The 21676-nt window shown below is 34.0% G+C and overlaps 4 protein-coding genes and 1 long non-coding RNA gene across 5 annotated transcripts; 1 reads left to right on the top strand and 4 right to left on the bottom strand.

Moving 5' to 3' along the window:
- Positions 1 to 2779: 2779 nt before the first annotated feature.
- LOC6648340 (branched-chain-amino-acid aminotransferase, cytosolic) lies at positions 2780 to 7572 on the bottom strand. Its single transcript, XM_002071118.4, has 6 exons — positions 7143 to 7572; positions 4772 to 5191; positions 4471 to 4701; positions 4100 to 4406; positions 3873 to 4027; positions 2780 to 3798 (listed from the first exon to the last, which is right to left on the bottom strand). Exons 1-6 carry the CDS (start codon positions 7170 to 7172, stop codon positions 3610 to 3612), a joined length of 1332 nt encoding a protein of 443 aa, XP_002071154.1. The 5' UTR covers positions 7173 to 7572; the 3' UTR covers positions 2780 to 3609.
- Positions 7573 to 17270: 9698 nt separating this feature from the next.
- LOC124460489 lies at positions 17271 to 17860 on the bottom strand. Its single transcript, XR_006954387.1, has 3 exons — positions 17788 to 17860; positions 17525 to 17729; positions 17271 to 17461 (listed from the first exon to the last, which is right to left on the bottom strand). It is a non-coding gene; the product is annotated as an uncharacterized LOC124460489 (long non-coding RNA).
- Positions 17861 to 17972: 112 nt separating this feature from the next.
- On the bottom strand, positions 17973 to 19208 carry LOC6648341 (mpv17-like protein 2). Its single transcript, XM_002071119.4, has one exon. It carries the CDS (start codon positions 19087 to 19089, stop codon positions 18106 to 18108), a length of 984 nt encoding a protein of 327 aa, XP_002071155.2. The 5' UTR covers positions 19090 to 19208; the 3' UTR covers positions 17973 to 18105.
- A 262-nt stretch (positions 19209 to 19470) lies between these two features.
- LOC6648342 (protein yippee) lies at positions 19471 to 20908 on the top strand. The gene is made up of 4 exons (XM_002071120.4): positions 19471 to 19671; positions 19831 to 20072; positions 20155 to 20314; positions 20368 to 20908. The coding sequence occupies exons 2-4, from the start codon at positions 19955 to 19957 to the stop codon at positions 20453 to 20455; spliced, it is 366 nt and encodes a 121-aa protein (XP_002071156.1). The 5' UTR covers positions 19471 to 19671; positions 19831 to 19954; the 3' UTR covers positions 20456 to 20908.
- Positions 20888 to 21663, bottom strand: LOC6648343 (mitochondrial import inner membrane translocase subunit Tim9). Its single transcript, XM_002071121.4, has 3 exons — positions 21490 to 21663; positions 21287 to 21382; positions 20888 to 21227 (listed from the first exon to the last, which is right to left on the bottom strand). Exons 1-3 carry the CDS (start codon positions 21547 to 21549, stop codon positions 21096 to 21098), a joined length of 288 nt encoding a protein of 95 aa, XP_002071157.1. The 5' UTR covers positions 21550 to 21663; the 3' UTR covers positions 20888 to 21095.
- Between the last annotated feature and the right edge of the window lie 13 nt (positions 21664 to 21676).

Here is a 21676-nt window from a genome sequence, read left to right on the forward strand (position 1 = left end):
TATGGAAGAAAAGCCAATAATACAATAGGGAAAACAAAAGAAAATAATGTATGGAAAAGCAACAATATTAAAACAAACGATGGCAATTGTTAAAGCTCATATAAACATAATATGTATATGTATATGTAGAAATGCAATTTCTCATTCTATCTCTCACACAAACACAAGTACACAAAACACGTGCTATCCCTATCTATCTATCTATCTATCTTTCTCACTCATACAAAATACTTTTACAATATTATCTTTCTAAGAAAAAACAGAAAAAAAAAACAAATTCTTGTTATGGAAAAAAACCAACAATATATTTATAGTATATAACTCTTTTTTTTTTTGTGTTTGAACACAAACGATGATAAACGATTTTGAAATCAAAATTCATTTTAAGAATTATTTTCTCTGGTTTTTTGTGTGATCTTTATCATTTTAAGTCAAAATTAAGAAACAAAAACAGAAACAACAATGATAAACGCTTATTAAGTTTATTGTTAAATGGCATTGGCGTTATTGTTAAGTAATATGTAACATAAATGTGTATAAACCCAAATGGAAAAAGAAACCTAAATAATATATGTATTGCTGCTGATTTTAGTTGATCTCGATATGAAGGAGTATGTACAACAACAACAACAACAAAAACCATTCAAACAAAGTCTTTAAATCAATGCCTAAAATGAAACAACCAAAAATTAAAATATATACATATATAATAATATATAAACCTAATACATATATAAATATATATATATATGAGAAAAATGTACCTTTCGATTTGAATTTAAAACAAAAACAAAACTATAAATGAAACGAAAATTTTATTATTGAAATTCAAATAAAACAAAACAGCATCAAAAGTCAGCACAGCAGCGTTTAAAATAACAAATCAATGTTTAATATATGAAACAAAATAATTATAAAACAAATTATATAAAAAAAACATCAAATTTAAATCAAACAGATGGGCACGTTTTAAGTCAAGCAAATAGCTAATTTTAAAGAAAAAAAAAAAAACAGTTGTTATCCGTTTTATCCGTATTGATTTGATTTAATTTTTATTTTTACTATTTTCACTTTTTAAATTCCATCTTTTAATAGCAATAATTAAAATTAATATTAATAAAAGAAACAAATAAGAACAAGGGAAACGGCGAAACGAATAACGAAAAATTTCGAAAATGAATTTTTATGCAACGCAAAATTTGAAAAAAAAAAAAAAAATGTAAAACCAAAATAATTATGAAAATGGGAATTGCAATTACATTAAATTGTAATAAGCAAAATGAAATAATTATAACAAATAAAAAGTGAAATCTATAAAGAAAAGTAAAATTAAATGAAAATGCATTTGAACTTTCATTTTTTTAGAACTTTCGTTTGATTTGGATTAAGGGAGAAATAATACTAATTTTTAAACTGAACACAAAAGTTTGTTTTAATTTTAACGCAATCGAGGACAAGAACAAAATATAGAAATATAGAAGATAACTAAAACAAAAACCAACTTAGGTCAAAATGCACATTGATTTTTGTGAAAATGACAACACATCGGAATCAAATGGCGTTAAAGTTAAATCACTTTCAACATAAATGTCATGGGTCTTTTCTGGCTGCTCAGGAATGATTTCCGTTTTCGTTTCGATTTCGGTTTGAGTAGTGGAATCAACTTTTTGTGGCATGGAAACAGGAGTTGAGACAATTCCAAGATATGGTGTAACATCATCGTCACTGGTCGATGTGTTGGCATCCGTTTGCGCTGGTTTACGACTTATTTCGGCATCATCCACTGTTTGTGTACCATATTCTTGGGTTTGTACAGTATTTTTATCATCATCAATATCACAATTCATTGCCGCCTCAAGTCGATCTTTCTTTGGCACCACATAAGTGCCATTAGATGGCTTTAATCGTGCCATGCGGACAATATATGAATCTATGGGCCGCCTACCTTTGATAGAATTATACGACAAGGGTCGCCTTATCGGCGATAAGATCAAATTCCTTTCTTTATCCTTCCTTTCTGGCGTTGAGCAAGCCAACGGTAGTGTATTGCCCGTCATTGTTGTTGTTTGCTCGGCATTATTTCCAGATGTGGTCCTGACCGCAGTTAATTCATTTTTATACGATATCTCACATTTATTTTCTGAATGCATATTTAATTTTTTTATTTGTTCATTTATTCACTACAATACAATACGATATAAAATTTTTCCCCGGCAAAGTGTTCGAGAAATGTCCGAGCATGTGAGGAATTGAGTACTAGATGTTCATTATCAGAATAAGCTGATGTTCGACTATTGTGAGAATAAAATTAAGCTCCAACAGTGGCAAATCTATGGAAAATAAAAGACATTTACCCTCTATTCAATTGATTTGTGAGAATCCCCTGAAACATTTACTGCAAATGTTGTTTTTAGAAAGTTTCTGATTAACTACCAACAAAATTTCAATTCCACAGCATACTTTTCAGGGCAAACTTCAGCCATTTTCCATCCCTAGATCCGCCATTGAGCTCGCAATGAGTTTCGTGCCTCCTTCCTTCATCAGTCACTTAATTCAAAATTTATGGTTTACTTTTAGGCGCAAGTGAAATATTTGATTAAACAAATATGACAAATTATTCAACTATATACACGGAAAAGTCTATGGCCAATTAAAAATTAAATTTGTTCTTTGGCTTAATTATGATTCTATATATTTTTAGGTTTTTTTTTTGTTATTGTGTTAAAATATGAAAATCATTTCCCCTTTCATTACCCACAACAACAGATAAAGCATTCGATTCGGTTTGGTTTTTGGTTGTTTCTTTATTCGCTTAGTTATTAGATTTCTATATAAAATTTATTTATATATGATGTACTTAGGTATATATGTATATATAATTCAAATTATATAATCTTTTACGTATTTTTGTGTAGTTATTGTGGATTGTCTTGTAAAACTAAGTTTAGTTTAATTTTAGTCACAGCTTGCTCTTACCTCCAAACAATCGGTAAATTAACTTCAGTTATCTGTTCGTTCAACTCTGACAAAACGCAAAAGACTTATAGACTAATAAATGCACTTGCCTCCGGTACGTTTTTCAAAAAAACTTGTTCCATAGTTAAGATTGGTGGTTTTTTCTTTTTTAAGCCTACTTACAAATTGGTTTCATTTTTTTGTTTTTTTGATTTTTTTTTTATACATTTAAAATTTTGAATGCTGCTTGGAAGTAAAAGCGCATGAAACGGATATAAAAATATATAGATACATATATATATTCAAATTGAGATAAAAAAAAAATGATTATAAGAAAAATTTGTAAATAAATTAGATAATAACTCTCAAGTTGTAGCTAACTAATATGTATAGGTATATATACATAGATAGACCAGACCCGATCCACAAATAACACATATATGTTTATATGTATGTATGTATATAGTGTAGCGTAGTATAGTATGATTATAGTATAGTATGTAGGTACGTAAATGCAAACACATAAACAAAGACGAATGAAAAATTCGAGCAAATTGGCAAAACACCCAGTAACTCTGTTTGAACTATATAGATATAGCCTACTAATACACAATAAGAGGGGAGGGGGAGGAGGTTTGAGGTTGTAGGATCTGATTAATCGATAACCACACCCCAGGGATGATCAACTTTTCCGTATTGAATATCGGTGAGCGTTTCCCTTATAAGCTCATGTACTGGCTTCTCTTGCTCCATGGTGGGTATATATAGATCCTGACCAAGGTAATTGATGCGATTAATGGGACTAACCACACAGGCAGTGCCAGCGCCGAAGAGTTCCAACAACTAAAACCAAGCAAAAAGGATCGATATTAAAAGAAATTGTTATCGTTATCGTTCAATTTGTTGTTGGTACTTACGCGTCCCTGATTCAGGAGATCACACACCATGGGCATGGTAATGAGATCTTCGCGTACTTTAAATTTACCCCATTGCCGGCTCATGGCCAATATGGAGTCACGTGTAATGCCTGGCAGGATGAGACCATTCAATGGCGGAGTAATCAGTTCTTGTTCTGTATGGATAAATAAGGATTACTTTCCATAAAGAGACCAATATATATATATATATATTTAGATAAACATACCTCCTTGATCGTTCACATAGAACATGAATATATTCATTGTGCCGACTTCTGTTAGCTGATGATCCTCACCATATAGCCATAGAACTTGCTGCAATCCTTTAGCGGCGGCCTCCTTTTGTACATTAATCGTTGGTGCATAATTCGAACCCATTTTACGATTGCCCACACCACCTGGCCAGGCACGAACATATGAGGGATCGGCCAGCAAGGAGACAGCACCATTTGAACCAGTCTTAAAGTAACTGCCCACCGGGCTGAGTATGGAATACAGCAATGCTGAATCTGATGAAGCTACACCCAAAGTGGGCTATATAAACAAAAACAAAAGATAGATTTTTGTTTTCCCCATTCAAATTTAGTTTTATACTCACATCAATGCCTATTAAAGTGGGTCGTATATATAAACTGGCTGTGTCTGTGTGTGGCACCCATTCGGAATCGATGGTCAGCAATCTGGATAGACATTTGATAAACTCTTTACCCTCAAATGTGGGTAAACCTGAACGTTGGGCAGCCAAATTCATGCGACTCATATTCATGTCTGGGCGGAAAATCCGAATTTTACCATCAACACCGCGATAAGCCTTCATGCCCTCGAATAGCTATAAGAAAACGGAGTGCATGCTATTATCTTTCGTCTTAAAAGGCTTCTTTCTGCCTTTTGTAACTCACCTCGACGGCATAGTGAAGAACCTTGGCAGCTGGATGCATAACCAAATTCTCTAGGGGCGTTATCTCTGGCTTCTGCCAGCCACCCAAACTCTTGTGATAATAGATCTTTAGCATGTGATCGGTGAAGAGTTTACCAAAACCCAACTCCTCATCATTATCGGGTTTCGGCTGCAATTGCTGTGGTGAGGCCAAACGCACCTGCAACTGTGAGGCCTTAAATAGATCACCCAAATCCTTATCATGTTTAATCGGTTCCGGTGCATTTGTGTATTGTGTATTAATCGATGTGGTTATCTCGAAATCGGCATTCGATTTCTGTTGCTGCTGTTGCTTCTGGGCAGCCTTCAACGATTGATTGCTACACAAACGTATCGATTGTTCAATAAAACGTATTAATCTATGCTGATTACGGAATATATCCTAGAGAGAGATAGAGATAGAAACAAATTAGCATAATGTAGACTTAGACCCGAAAAATTTAAAGTGTCTGCGTAAAAAGAAAAAATTTGCAATTCCTTAGCCTAAATTAGCCCTCTCGCGACCCCCTCCAACCCAAAAATGGACCTCGTTCAGTAACCTGTTAGGCATTCCTCACAAAAAAAAATGAAAAGAAAACAAATAATACATATTAATGACCATCAACTTTGATGGTCAAAAATGAACATAATCTTCCTCAGTATTTTATGCTGAATATGATCTAACTTTAGGTTTTCTTTTCGTCAGCCAAATGAAAACGGAAAATCTGTTGTTAATTGACTACCAAATTGCATCAGCCACAAAATAAAAGCTGATACAAACAAAACTCAAAAAAACACACACGCACACACAATTTCCAACTAAATACAAAAAATCAAAACTATTTCTTATAGAATGAGTTGAAGTAGAAGTCGACTAGAATGTACCACTTAATCATTCAAGATGTTCAAATTATTGTAAACCCCCTCAAACTTAGTAATCGAGATCAATTGGTATATTTTCTTAGTTATTATTTGGATTTTAAAGGGGTTTTCATCAACATTGCATTGAACTTAATTATAATTATAATTTGCCCAAAAATGTATTAAACATACAACTGAATATGCTTAGTGTAAATCATAGCTAAAGGGTATACACAAATAAAAACTAGTCCAAGCCAACACGATCTCATGTCTGCTCAAGCGACGACAAAACGTCTGCTCTGCCCAGCCCTGCCCTCGTCTGCTCGGGGGTTTATCGTTATCAGTAAACTGCCTTTGCTGGCCACGCATGCGCCACTCACGTTTTTTGGGCCGCTTATCACAACAGTTGGCTCATAAATTCTCAAAATAATGAGCACTGAAATCAACGCGTCTATTTTTGGCTATGGGATCGACAGGGCTATTTTCATCTAATACCTACTTATTAATCGCAATTATCACAACAGCAATAACCACAAAAAACAAAAAGAAGGAACGACAAAAAAAAGATTAGATTCTTTTTTTATAAATTTTTTGCAGACAGACAGACTCGTGGGCGTTGGGACTGAAATGATTTATTAATTGGTATTTTGAATAACATATAAAAAGCCCGATAAAAATAAAACAAATCAAAAAGAAACTTTCACAAATATTTCTATATAACTTTGTAATATTCTATTCAAAGGCTATCAAAAAATAAGTTATTCAAATTAATTAGTCTTTAATTTTGGGTCTAATAAAAGTATTGAATTTTAAGTTTTATTTTGAAATTTTAATAAAATATTTAATATTCACATTTATTATTTTTATTGAACTGAAGTTTTTGGATTTCAAATATTTTTAACTTGCCTATTGATTAAGGACAGAATTAAATAAACTTAAAAAATAAAAAAAAAACTTTTTATGTGTTTTAATATTTTCTAAAACCTTTCATTTTGGTTGTATAAAGATTTATAATTTTTGTAGTTTTTCAATATATTAAATTGATTTAAAATTGTTTAAACTCATTAGGCTTAAAACTTAGGTTTTGGAATTTAAAATATTTAATAATAGTTTTAGTTTCTTTGAAAACGAAATATTTTTGTTAACAATTTTCTTTTCTATTGATCTTCAATTAGTTGAGAATAATTTATTGACATATTCTAATAAATTACTTCTGGCGAGACAAAATTCAAATCGCTTGTCATTGTTTTTGTCAGTCTCTACAAAAATCATACTATATACTTTATATATGTATATGTATGTGTGCATATCAGCTCGACTCGTCTGGATTTCTTAATTGATAAACAAAAATTTGGTTCGTTTGTTGCTATGCTTATTATTAAAACCAAAAAAAAAAAAAAATAAATAAATAGAAACTTAATATGCGACAACAAAATTTGCACATTCATAAATAATTTATTATATACTTATGTATGTATTGAATTTATACAAACCTTAGCATTAATTGCCATTTTGGTTGTCATTTTGTTCAAGATATTTATGTTCTTTTTCGGAGGATGAATGGAAGGAAAAAGTGCTTTCTACAATTTTCCGGCACGCGTTTCTTCTTTACACTCACGCACCACCTTCAAACACAGAGACACACACACACTCACACACAGTTCATAAAAAACCTCTTTAGTTTCTTTTACAAAGGTTTTGCACTTTGTTTTGTTTTTTTTTTTATACTTTGTATATATTTAATTCTTATACAAGGAATAAACAACTTAATGGCAACAACGAGAAAAAAAAGTAAATGAAAATGGTAGCAAAGGTGTTGCTCGTATACTTTTTATTTGGCGTTCAATATATTTTCTTGATTCTGTATTTCTGTTAGTTAAACCCGCATGCACGTCCAGATGGCACAGAGTCTCTGCAAGAACTGAATTCCTGTCCCACCTATGCCAGCCTCTATGTATAGCAGAGGTAGGCGCCCATAGCCCGTGCGGGCACTTTTGCTCGGCAATTGCTCGTGTGGCCGTCTGTGTCGCACAGACTTTTGACGAAAGCAGTACTATGTCGCTTTGTTACGCAGCTACACGCAGAAAAATTAATGCTTCACTTTCGTACATGGCAACTTTAAAAATATTTTGCCATTATTTATAGTTTTGTCCCTATAGGGTAAAAAGTATATTATAATATAAGCGAACATGCATAATGTAATATAAATGCAAGATATACATGTATGCACATATATGTATAGTATGCAAAATATATATAATAGTCAATACAAAATATGCATTCATTTTTATGACATTTAGGTAAAAGGAACCCAAGACTTATGACTGTACTTTGTTTTTTAAGGCGATTGGGTAAAAAAGGGTTGTTGGAAAATTCCGCTTGGCATACTCATACGATTCGCGCAGTGTAGAGCAGCTTACGCACACAAGCAAGCGCACGCATACATTGACAGTTTAAGCTGGCTCTCTTTGTGCCTACCCCTGATGTATGTATAGGGAGCTGCCCAGTCGTACGATCGTGATGATGACGATACGAATGACGAACAACCGAATGAACAGAGAGAGTGAGAGAGAGAGAGTGCGCAAGCGAGAGTGCGAGCATATTTACCGTTTTCTGTTACTCCCGCTCGTTTGGTCGGCCATTTTGCTTAAGAGCGCCATGATCCCCCAAGCAAGAGCTCCTTCTGCAACAACAACATACATACAATACGTGTGTGTGTGTTTGTGTGTGTGTAGCATACCTATATCTTTATGTTGTGTAGTGCGTACTTATTTGGATGCCGGTGCCAGCCAAAAAATAACAACAACAAAAAAAACATACAAAATTTGTGCAAAATAAAGAACGAAACGAAAAAGAAACCGAAACTAAAAAAAAAGAACACAACAAATTTCCGACAATTATTTTCGGTTCAATTTTTTCGCACACTTTTACTTTATTTTTTTGTGGCTGGTTTTTTTTTTTTGGTTTGTATTGTCTTGACATATTGCGGGATTTTTGGAAGAATGATTCTGGTTTTTGGGTTTTCTTCTTTTACTTTGTTTACCCACAATTTTCCTAAGGTAGGCAAACACATACACAAATACCCGCATAGATTTATGGTGTTTTACTAAATGTTGCACTTATAATTCTCAACTGGTTTACTAAAACATTAAGAAATCATTAATTCAGCCCCGAAAATGTTTGTAAACTACCTACGTTTATCTAATTATCGTTTTTTCAAGGCGTTCAACTACATATTTAGAATGTTATGTACTTTTCACTACAAAATCTTTCCAAATCTAGCATGTGTCAGTTATATGTCAAACTATATGTATGACGCACATATGTACGTACGTTTTCCTTGACAATACACTTAAGAAAAAGGGTATTCCAAAATAATGTTGGTATACAATAAAATATGTAAAAATTATCCATACAAAATACGTTTAAATGTTTCAAATTCAGTTTTGGATGCTTGAAAAATCTTATCAGATGTAGTCTGTTGAAAATTTACGGAAAATTATTACTTTATGATATGATTTATTCATATTTACAGCTTTTAATCAAACCACAATCATCTTCCTGGTAGATTTCAATATTTGTAAAGTCATTTTTCATCGATTTGTTGTAGTTTTATAATCTGATTGTAATGACAATGTTTTAACTGCACGTAATCAGTTGAATTACTAATTATAATAAACAAATTTTGGAAATGTCAAATTTTTCAAGAAATTATAGTAAATTTAATAGTTTTCGGCACATTTCATAGTTGGGTAACATTAGTAATTTATTATGATGTTTATTAACAAAACAAATATGTGCATATGTAGCAAGCTTATACTTAGTATTATTGGGACATGACGTGCTTATTTTTTACGAATCCCCAAACTACATATAGATTCCATTTGTAGATTGTATTGAAAACAATCTGTAAGAAAAACCTTTTTAATTAGAGAGCTGATGCAATTGACATCATCATCGGCATCATCACCATGATCATCATTATAGACAGATAACAGATAAGAGTAAGTAATTTCCCAAATTTGTTAATTTGTAAATCCGATTTCCTGGTACTTTTTCGTTGTCTTGCTGTCTAGGTATTGCCCCCATTTCGCATTTTAACTCGTTTATGTTGTAATTTAAGAGATATAAGGCTAAGAGTATGTTACATGGTTTCTCTTACAATCGACGAACTATCGAGTATCTCTCTTTCCTTATTACACTCTTTTACACTCGTTGTCTCTCTTGGGCTCTTTAAGTGGGTAGAGGTAGCTGGAAATCTCATGAAACTGGTTGGGGTAATGGGCAGGAAGTGGGGTAGAGGGGCGGCTTCCTCTTCATTCTTTATTATTTCATTCACTGCTTCTTTCTCTCCTACAACTTGTTGATCGTCCGATCGTTTGAGCATATATTTACAATGTCAACGTACTAGTGGATAGCTACACATACATACATATACATATAAACATATGTATGCATGTGTGTTTGTAGGTTGAGTTTCGCATTGTAAGTGAGTGGGTCAGTGGACACTATGGCAACCTTGGCTCTCTACTAGGCCAAGGATAATTTACTTCCCCATACCTTTAAGACATTGACAAGACATCGAAAGAGTATCTGGAATCTGGGATGTTAATGTTTTGACTTCTTTTATCCCAAGGTCAAAATTTTTCTAAATAAATTGCCATTTCACTAAATGAAGTCAACTTTTTCTCTATACATATATGTATAAATACAATAATACTCAGTGCAAGAAATAAACAAGATGATGACCATCATGATGATGATGATGATGATTGTCAACATATTGCACGTGTTGTCGTTGTTGTTGTTGTTTTGAATCTGCCACTTGTCCAGAAGTGCAAAAAAACAACCTGATAAATATGACTGCGTCATAAAGTCGATAAACAATGCAAAAAAAGAAACTAATACACTGAAAGCAATATAACGAAATTTATTACTTCCTATGTACATATGTAGATCCTATCAAAGAGAATATAGAATAAATGAAATTATGTATGTGGCATTAAGCATATATACAAGAATGACTTTTTCTTAGCCCTGCAGAAGGATAACTGAAACCCAATATCATTAGGTAAGATTACTGGTTCAACCGAAATGGTTTTTGGTTACACAAACGACAACAACAAATGATTTTTACTATTACATTGATCAATTTTTTTGCTCAGTGCATGTAAGTATGTGTGTGTGTGTTAGTGTGTGTAGAGGGGGGAGGGGCAGCAAACCGCAAGTTCTATTAGTTAAATTTAAGAAATCAACAACAAATTATTGTTATTGTTATTGTTATGGCTTGTTTTTTTTTTTTTGTTGTTGCTATCTCGGCAAAGTGTAAATCGAGCTGAGGTAGAAAACTATTTACATAGTTATTCATATACTACATATAAAAATATTGTTGTAAACAAGTCCAAAGCATTATACATATGAGAAGCACGATCAAGGACGCCTACATATCTTTATATATGTACCTATAAATGTATGTATATAATATACATGCAAGAGGTGTGTGTGTGTGTGTGTGTGTGCGTGTGTTTGGAGGCGCGTTCGTTAGAAACGGGCCCACTTTTTCATATTTTTTGTCGCTTTTTTTTCATTTTATTTAATTTCATTTTGTTTTCTCAACAATCACCACACGCGTCGTATGCGCAATATATGTATTATGGGGTATGTGTTGGATGGGCGGGGTGGAAAGGGGGAGTCAGTCATCTGGAAAGAGGCGTATCAATGTGCTCAAAAGGGGATCAAATTTCTAAGAAAAATATTCTCGTAAACAAGTTCATTTTATCGTTAATTCAGACAAGTTAGTTGCCTTTCTTGATAAACAGTGCAATTTCTATACATAAAACAACTGAATTTAACTTGTGTGACTATAGAAATATGGTTAATGTCCTTATTGAATGAACTTTCTGATAAATATTTTATCAGAGAGAATCTCTGAGAGCTTCCTAAAGTTAACCAAGAAATTGCCCTCATTTTGATTGTCCAAACAAATATTACTTACCCTCTGATTTTGTCATCTTATCTTAACTAATCAATAATCAATCATTCTGCCCCCCCCTCTATGGACTACACCCATGATCAGTCAGATAGTTAGTCAGCTGCCTTAGCTTTATCTTTCACAATTTTGTTGTTTTTGTTTTTTTTTGAAAAGAAACGTTTTGTTTTTGTTTTTTACCTTGATAACCGAACGCGAGGTGCACATCATCTGATCCTCTGGGCACTAACTTTATTTTTGTAAATATTTTTGTGTAAAAAGCAAACAAATTCACAAACCCCGAAACCGAATGTATGCACACTAAAAATAACTGGAAATTTATCACCTTGTTATTCTTAATTGTAAGTTTGAGTCCCTTACGAGCATTTTTTCGTGTGGCGTCCAATGACGTATTCTTGTGAAATTGCAAAACGCAAACCCCACAGGGAACCTCCATTCAAGTGACGTAGTCAAAGGAATGGCGGGGGAGCGGAATCGATCGATCGATCGATCGATTGATCGTTCACATTAAAGGCCATCAACTACGCATAGTACGAAACATTCCGTACTGATTGTCATTCAACTATGTCGAGGTGATTGTAAACTAAGTCACTGCATTACCATTTCCATTTCCATTCATCCAAAACATTTCACAGGGCAGGGGCCAGGCACATGGTTCGATTTTACATAAGCAGCAACAAAAAAAAAAAAAAAAAACAAAAAATTGGAAAGAATTGCCAAAGTTATGCAATCTCTGTCTGAATTTCGAATCAAAGGAGTTTTTCTAAGCCCTTCTTCAAGTTGTCTATTTGTTAAGAAAACTTTAATTTCAAGACTTTACAAACTTTTCAAGAGGCTCCTATGACTTTTCAGATGCCCATTGTCTGGGATATTTTCAATCCTTTTGATAATTAGACTCCTATAAAAACTGAATTTCAAAAACCACTAAAGTGTGCAAGAAATTTCAACAACTTTGGCATATCTTCTTATCTCTTTCCGCACATAAATTTTCAATGTCTTTGCCAATTGAATTGTTGATATATAGAAGCTAGAATTGATTCATCATAATATCAGAAAGGAGACTCTGCTGAGCTTTATCTATCTATCTATATAATTTTCATTGACGTCAGCCATCAGCCGATGTCCGGCCATGTGAGCGAATAACCCGTACACACCCACCAACCACCCCACCACCCCACCACCCCACCATCCCACCATCCCCTCTATTCCCACTATCAGTATATGTATCTCATTTTCATTTCCATTCTGAATTCAATTGAAGAGATTCGATTCCATTCTTTGTTTGTCCATTCTTTTAGCAAGTCTTCCAAAAATATCAAAAGATAATTGTACAAATACACTCATATATATATATATGTAAACAGATACATACGAATATATTTCCGGCTCATGGTTGTAGTTTAGTTAGGTAACAAGGAATAGAACAAAGATCACACAGACTTTATCTTACCCTATAGCAAAAAATGAAGTGAAAAATTGACATCAAGTTGCCTTATCAGATTTATCATCAAGAGATAACGAAGGGATTTCCCATATTGACCTTTGGCTTAACAAAATTACGTATGTATGCATCTATATGCCCATCTAAAGACACAATTAATGGGTATCATCGACTGACAAAAAAATTTATTGTGCAAATACATAATATGCGCTACCTGTCATCAGGTGCAGATAGCAGATAAACAGATACCAGAATAAAAAGTAACAAAAACCGACAAAACAAAAAAAAAAAAAAAAGAAAACATAAACGCAGAGTGGACAAACAACTTTTTGGTCTTGACAGGCCCATGTGATGGCTATCAGGCTAGAGCCTAGAGTCGTAGGAGTTGTAGTCTCTAGGTATATATAACATGAGTTTGGCTATCTCCCCCCTCTCTCTCTCTCTCTCTCTCTCTCTGTCTTTCTCTCTTTCTATATAGTCACACAGGAACCGACAAATTGATAACATTAAGCGATTTTTCCGTTTCTACCAATTCGGGCAAGTCATTTTTGACGTGGGGGTGTGGGGGGGGAAGAAAAGACAGACGGACCCGTTCATTTTTCATTTGCAAAAACTTTTTTCAGACACTAATGGAATTTTTACGATCCATTAACATAATTTAGGTGTTCGTTCTGTTGACTTTGTCTCTGGTAGCGTATTTTCCATTTCTCTCTCTCCGTCACTCTCTGTTTTTATTAGGGGTTAATGCTCAATTTGTATTGGGCTAATGGGATTATCCCAAAAGGATATAATGGTAAAACAATTATATGCTAATTACCCTTAACGAGAGGATTTCTCTCTCTCTCTCTCTCTTTACAGCCTTGTTTCAAATATTAAAAACCCCAAAATTAACTTACAATTACAGACACTTTACTTCTGAACTCGAATAAAATATAATTTCTCTCATTAAGGATTATTTATAGAAATATTTATGGACACAAGGCATAAAAAAAAAAAAAATAAAATAAAAACGTGGGAGAATTTGATTTATTTATTATATTTTGCTTACGTAGAATTCATTTTTGCTCAAGAAATGATTTTTTTGTACATTTATTTGTTCATGTTTCGTATTGTTGGTATGTATTCCTTCAAGGTCTTGTTGTTTTCACTGTCGAGCTTTGGCATTCAAAAATAGAAATTCTCTTTTATTTTGTTTTTGTTTTTTCCCGACTATCATTCCAATAGATATATTCCTAAAAAACGTACCAACACACACGCACACACACTCAAGAGATACGATAGATAGTCCCCAGACCCCCTGCGACTATATACTAGAAGTTATTTTCAAGGTTAATGGCAACTACTCTATCTTCCTGGACAGGGTATTACAGTAGACTTGTTAAAGTTGCCCACCTCACTAGATCAGACTTTGAAATTCCTTTGCTAGGCAGATTTATTTTCAAAAAAAGCGACACGTGTGGCTCTCAACTTTCAAGCACATTTGGAAAGAACTATACTCACTGGGCCTATATACATAAATATATATACATACATATATATGTATGTATGTATGTATATATATCTACTTATATATATATATGTATATATTTGTGTACCTAGAGAGTATGTGTTTGCGTTTTTTTTCTTTTTTTTGCTTAGCTTTTACATTTTTTGTGTTTTTGCTCTTCACTTGTATATCGATTCTTGTGGGGTAGACACAATTGCTATCCAATAATCCAAAAAGTATATCTAACTTGGCCAAGTTTTTTAGATTGACTGAACTGAACTCCGTCTAGCTTAATCATTTCGTTCTTTATCAAGCTGATTTTTTGTTTAATTTTCTCCTAACAAAGTGAGTCCTTAAATTGAAGGTTCAACTCCTGCATAATTACTGAAAAATTTAAGTGAAACATAATATAATAAACATAATTCATTGCTTGGGCAAATTCTAGATACTTAAATTTCTTTTGAACCAATTTTCTTAGCCCTAAGAACGTTTTTGGCTAACTCTAGCATACTTTTAGGGGCCACAAAATATGTTGTGTTTTTTATTATAGGCATCATCATCAACTAGTCGTATATACACACTATCCCTCACACACACACACACACACAAATACATATACAATTTCAATGCTCGTGGCCCTAAAAAATTGAGAAAAACAATACAAAAAGAAAAAAAAATTGCCCAGTTGGCAAAGATGGCGAGAGAGAGCCAAAGTAAATCGGTGACAGCGGCACACAAGTGTCCAATTTGAATGCTATATACCTCAATATGGTTTATATATATCTACTACATAAGTATGTATGTACCTGATCGAGTTGTGTAAAATAATTCATACTCTTTGCCTATATGCCCCCCGCTCAACTGGACTCTTTGGCGCGTGTGCCGCTCTCTTTTTCACCCACACACACACTCACACGCGGTTAAAAGATCGGCTTTGCTTTATACATATAACTACATATATAAGTTTGAATTTTTATCACGATTGCGGTAACTGCAAACAGACGAGCCCTGAAATCTGGCCAATCGGCCGCAAGCGTAAATTATCTCATACAAAATACACAACGAAAACAAAGAAAAAAAAGGTGCTCGGAATAGCTGACACAAAGATGCAATATATGTATGTATATAGAAATCTTCTAAATTAATTATTATGTAAATTATTTACTATATTTTGTAATTTTTCGAAAAATTGTAGCTAAAACAGCAGATAAATCAAGCTTAACATTAATATCAATAAAATTAAATTATAATTAAAGTGGAATACGGAAAATAATTGTCAGGTTAATTTGAACTATGTCTAGATAGCTGTCGTAAGTCATAAGTCAAAATGTTGTAAAAATAATGATTACGTTTTATTGCTAGAACTATATCGAATCATAATCCTTTCAGATTACGATTAGGCTCAAAGTAAATTGTCGTGCTAAGAAAAGTTTATCAAATAGTTGAATCATCCACAATAAAACAAAATTGAATAGTGAAAAGATTTCAACATATTCCAGGTGTTCAGAGCACTTTAAACTTGGTAGAGATTTCTAATGAACTTGAACCTTTAATTTAAAGTTTAAATCGTTACTAAGAAAGTCAAATAAAAAAGTGTTTAAAACGTGTTTAGAACTAAGCCAGAGAGTTTCGAATCCGAAACTAATCCTTATTCATATTGTTATGTCAATCGTTTCCAATTGAATTGGACTCGGTTTTAAATTCAATTTCTTCAAACATATTTCCATCAGCAATGCCAAAACTTCGATTTACTTTTGACAATGATATATGGTTTAAACAGATTTCCCATGATTTTTTTGCTGTGCGTGTACGCAGAATTATGTAGTCAAGTGTTGGGCACATAAATTCTCTCTATTGACTTTTTTTAAATTTCGAAAAAATATAAAAGAGAGAAAACAAAAAAACAGACAGACAGGCAAATAATCAAGTTTTCGGTTCAATCTTCTCGATCGAACAAAACTGGTTAGAAATGGCATAAGCAAAAAAGTAAATGTTTCCCTATCCAGTCTTCTGGGCCCTCTTTAATTATGCGAGAATTGTTGTCTCTTATTGCTGGAACGAAATTGGCTTAAAATGTCGTATTATAAATACCCTTACCATTAATAGCCCTAAATTTATGATAAGCGCAAAGAAAAACATTCGTGGATCAGTTTTGTCTGGGGGTTCAATTAGAAAGTAAAGATTTGGAGACTTAGTTCTAAGTTGTTTGTGATAGAATCAGGAATATATACTTTGGCAATTGTGTGTTTAGACGTCTAGCTAAAGTTAATATGCTATTTGTCACTAAAAGGTATAGAACATCAAAACGATTTAAAAACGAGAAGAATAAATGCTGTTGCCGAGTGCTTGATCCCGCCCCCCGTCATGAAAGTAGACATATACATATATACATAGGTATTATGGTTGGGTTATCAAGGTCGTCATATTTGTTGATGATGATGATTTATATTTTATAATTCCTTTTCGCTCACTTTCATTATCAATGTCAAGCACAACTCGAACTAATTAAACACTCTTCAAAGCGAAAGCGATAAGACTCGAAAGATAATTGTGATCAATTCCATTTCCATGGATATATGTATATACACATATGTTTGACCAAAGTTAGAGTAGATTTACACATTTACAAAAGGATTCCTATCTAGAAAAGATGTTTCAAATTGTTCAGTTACCATGATGAATTTACAATTTATTTTTAACGAGGCTTATCAGTGAATTTGTGTTTAGCTAAATATATATATATATGTACGTACGTATATATATGGCATCGCATGTTGCCAACTACGGCAATTCGTTATCAACGGAGTACGCTTCATCTGATCTGATCTGGCTGACTGGATGATGTGCGTCATGTGCACGGGCTTCCTACTATTACCTTGGAACTGACGACAAATATCTGTAATCACAAAAATGTTTTAATACATATATTTAGTTGCTAGAACTAAAGGAAACTGCTAACCGAAATGGATTTTGGACAAATTCGTTTCAAAATAAGTTACATAATGCTTTGTGTTTGATCTTCTGTCTTGCTTTTTGGTTTTGCCATCAACGGTCATTGTACTCGAAAATCCTTCAATATTTTCTGCTGCATTTTTTTGGTAGGAGGTGTGTCCAACCGGTTCTACATCCATACAAGTTCCCTACTCCGTCCAAGTCTTGCAAGTCTGAACGGAGCTTTTTGATTAATTAACTAACACACACACACACTAAATAAGTACTTACTATATATGGTTATTAACAGGTTGCTTAATTCACATAGTTTGGGGCCAAATCAATCAAAAATTTTCAACATTCTTGTTTTTTCATTGAGGTATGTATATATTTCTTTCTCTTTCTTTCCTTCTTTCTTTTGGTCCACACTGAATGTACATTTATATATACAAAGTATTCACAGAAATTTAGCTATATAGATGTGTACATACATATATCGGTTGTTCTGTATTTACAAAGTTCTTTCAAAAATAATAAAATAAATAATTACAAAATAAGATTTAAAATTCTAAATTTATTTTTTTGTTTTTTTTTTGTTTCGATCGGTCGTTAAGGCTTTTTATGCTTCACCTTCGAGGTTAGCACATCGTAGCCCAGACTGATGATGTTATCGTAGAATATCCGATAATGCGTGGGTATCCAATAGAAGTTAATGAATTGAGCCAAAGGCCATACTGTCCATTCGGCTGCATATAGCTTCCAGGCCTTGTCCTTGATCTCCTCCCACACTTCATGCCTGTCCTTGTTCTCTAGTAGGCCGAGCGTGACAAAAAACACTGAGATATAAACAGGGGAACAGATCAACTGATCGAGTATAATCTTTTTGGCCACCACACGCATGGAGCGTCCGGGCATACGTTTATCGAGCATTTGATACCAGTAATGGCAGATGACCCCAACAGTAACGCCACTGGTGGCCATGTGTGTCGTCCTGGTCTTATCGAAACGCTCGATTTCCCCACAATAAATCTCTAGATGCTGCTCGAGGACATCGCCAACACAGCTGAGGGACAGCGAGATGCCAACATTTGTAAAGAGCAGAAACTTTTTGCTAAAGGCGGCAGTATGCCATTCTCTTAGCTTTTGCAATGCTCCGACACCGGCACCGGCTCCAGCTCCAGCTCTAACTCCATTTCCATTTCCTGTCGTTAAGCCACTTCTCGGTTGTGGCTGGTTGAGATTGCGCCGGCCGTTACGGGTGGCTGTCAGTATAAAGGTACGTAGAGGGCAGCGCAAGGATTGCATTATCTGGATGTGGATGTGGGTCCAGGTGTGTATGTGTGTGCGTGTCTTTCTCTTTCCACTTGCCGTCAACCAAACAAAATTTTTATATGGATCCCGCCATGTTTCCAGAATGGTTGTCTTACGATATGAATGTTTTGTTGGAAATCCAAAAGAAAAACAAAACAAACAAAATTTGTTTGACTTTGAAAAAAAGGCAAATGTACACGCAACGGGGGCAGCAACAACAACAACAATCTTGGGAACAGCAAGAATCACGTGTAGGCAACAGCTGTGGCTCAGAGTTGACATACGCTTATCGATTAATTTTCGAAACGCAAAATTTGAAAAGATAACTGATTCTTTAAATATTTAATTTTCTTGCCTTTCTCGGCAATATTTGTTCACATTTTCATGCAATATTTGAATATTTATGTATAGTGTTTAGTATAGTTACATTATTGTCAAATGAAACATATTTTTTCAACCTTTGATATTATTGTTGACATGTAATGCATTTGAGATAAATCAGATCTTTTTCTAAAATTTAACCATATTTATTAATCTGAGATATTATTTGTGATTTGAATAACTTTTTAAACTGTTGCAGATTTTTCAAATAATATAAACCGATAATAATGTATATCGATAGTGAAGATGCACCTGACTGCAGCGACAACCCTAGAAATCTTTTTGCATTGCATTGTTTTCATTTTAGAAGCGTCGCAATAATTCACATTCACCTTCACCAGTTCGTAGATATAAACGCAAAACGACCACCTGAGAGTATACTTAAATTATGAACTTTCTGTTCTAACCTTTTTTTGCTTTCGTAGTGAATTGTTATAAGAACAATAATAACACATTTTTGGGGACTACCAAAAAATCAGCTGTGTAAGTGTATATACATACATATGTATATATATTCTGTGGCATTTTTATTTCATTGCGCAAATCACGAACAAAAGGAAACAGAGTATCAAGTTAATTATTAAACGATTCCAACAAGAACTTTAAATAAAACTAATTTTTATTTGCACTATGCATTTGCAGAGACAGACTATCAAGTCAAACAAAGGAACGCTGACGCATTGCGTGTGAGTGACTGAAAAAGAGACACCGAGACAGACAGAGAGTGAGAGGGAACGAGCCCGAGCGAGCGTGCAAGAGAAGCGAAATGGGACGCATCTTTCTGGAGCATTTGGGTGGCGTGAAGCTATTCAATTGCGCTCAGTGCCAAACGAATCTAACAAATCGCAGCCAATTGATCAGCACACGGTTTACTGGAGCAACTGGTGAGTGTTGACACCTCCCTCTCACCCTTTCTAAATGTTTGCTTATGCAATGCAAAACGAATCCCTTAATACCAACAACCAGGTCGTGCCTATCTGTTCAAGCGAGTTGTGAACCTGACCTTCAGCAATATACAGGAACGTGTAATGCTAACCGGTCGTCACATGGTCCGGGACGTTATGTGCAAAAATTGCGGAGCCAAGTTGGGTTGGATGTATGAGTTTGCAACCGACGAAACACAAAAGTAAGTGTAATCTCAAACTACCGATATCAGTTAATTGTCATTGTTGAATATAGATACAAAGAGGGACGCGTTATATTGGAATATGCCCTGATTACCGAAGCCGAAGGTTTTGCATCGGAAGCGCCTAGCACCAGTCATTGAGGAATCTGCAATTGCAACAAATCGTAGTAGTATTGACCATAGTCACAGTCGTTGACACTCGACTATGCTATAGAGATCACGTATACACCTAACTAAATGTAAAAATCGTGGATATCTTAACCCATTATTATGGGGGGCATTTATCCCTTCTTGTCTTAACGTTACTTAAAACGTAGTTTTTAAAGGCATTTTTTTTATGCTTCAATTAGCAACTAAGGGCAGGCAAAATGTCATGAGGCTGAACTGCTTAAAAAAAAGAAAGAGGAAAGGGGAACAAACAAATGATTATGATGAGATGAGGACGCTCTTGACTAGATCCAGTTCCCACTCCGATTTTGCTGGATGTTGGGCTGGTTGGATCAACAATTTCGTGTCGAAATCTTTTACATAGCAACAATAATAGTTCTAATAATTATGATAATAAACTACAAATTATTCGAATCCTTAAGGAAATGTTTCACAAGGTTTTTTCATTTTTGTTTTCTCTCAATTCTCAAAATGCAACAAAAATGCACAATTATAGTTAATTTGGTGTGTGTGTATGTGTGTGCTAGTGTTTATAAAAACTGTATATTAAACTATTTGTCGCACCTCCATCGATTCCTGATCCAACAACGGCTGGCTGATGCTTAACGTGATCTTACAGTTGTCCTGTCTTTTTGGCCATTGCCATAGCATTCTCATTTGTTATCATTTGGAACTCCTGGAATCTTTGCGATATACGTTGGTTCATCTTCAGGTACTTTTCCATGCAGTTCAGTGAGCATTTCTCCTGCGAAACAAACAAATAATATTAATATCGTTGCCAAATTTTAAGGATTTCCTAGTTACCTCTTTTTCCTGAACATCGCGTGAAGTGAAATCGCGCACGCAGTCAGTGAAACACATTTCGGACAGTTTATTGTACGACATGAGAAAATCCGAGAACTATTTAAAATAAATATTAATACATTTGTTGAACGTTTTGCCCTGTCGGCAAATTGCATCACATATTGATAACTTTAATGTGGTCACAATTATGATAATTTACTTACGGTTTTCATTTGTTCCTTATCAAGTTGGTCGAGGGCAACAGATTCCGGTGCTTTAGTCATCTTGAGGTCTATTGTTTTATTTAAGTTTCTCACAGGAAAGTAACAAATTTTAACGTAAATTCCTCAATATTAAATAATACCAGAGAGAAGGAGAGAGATAGAACGAACAGACAGCTGTGCTGAACGA

This window comes from Drosophila willistoni (genome assembly GCF_018902025.1).
Source record: "Drosophila willistoni isolate 14030-0811.24 chromosome XL unlocalized genomic scaffold, UCI_dwil_1.1 Seg141, whole genome shotgun sequence".
In the NCBI taxonomy this organism is placed as follows: domain Eukaryota; kingdom Metazoa; phylum Arthropoda; class Insecta; order Diptera; family Drosophilidae; genus Drosophila; species Drosophila willistoni.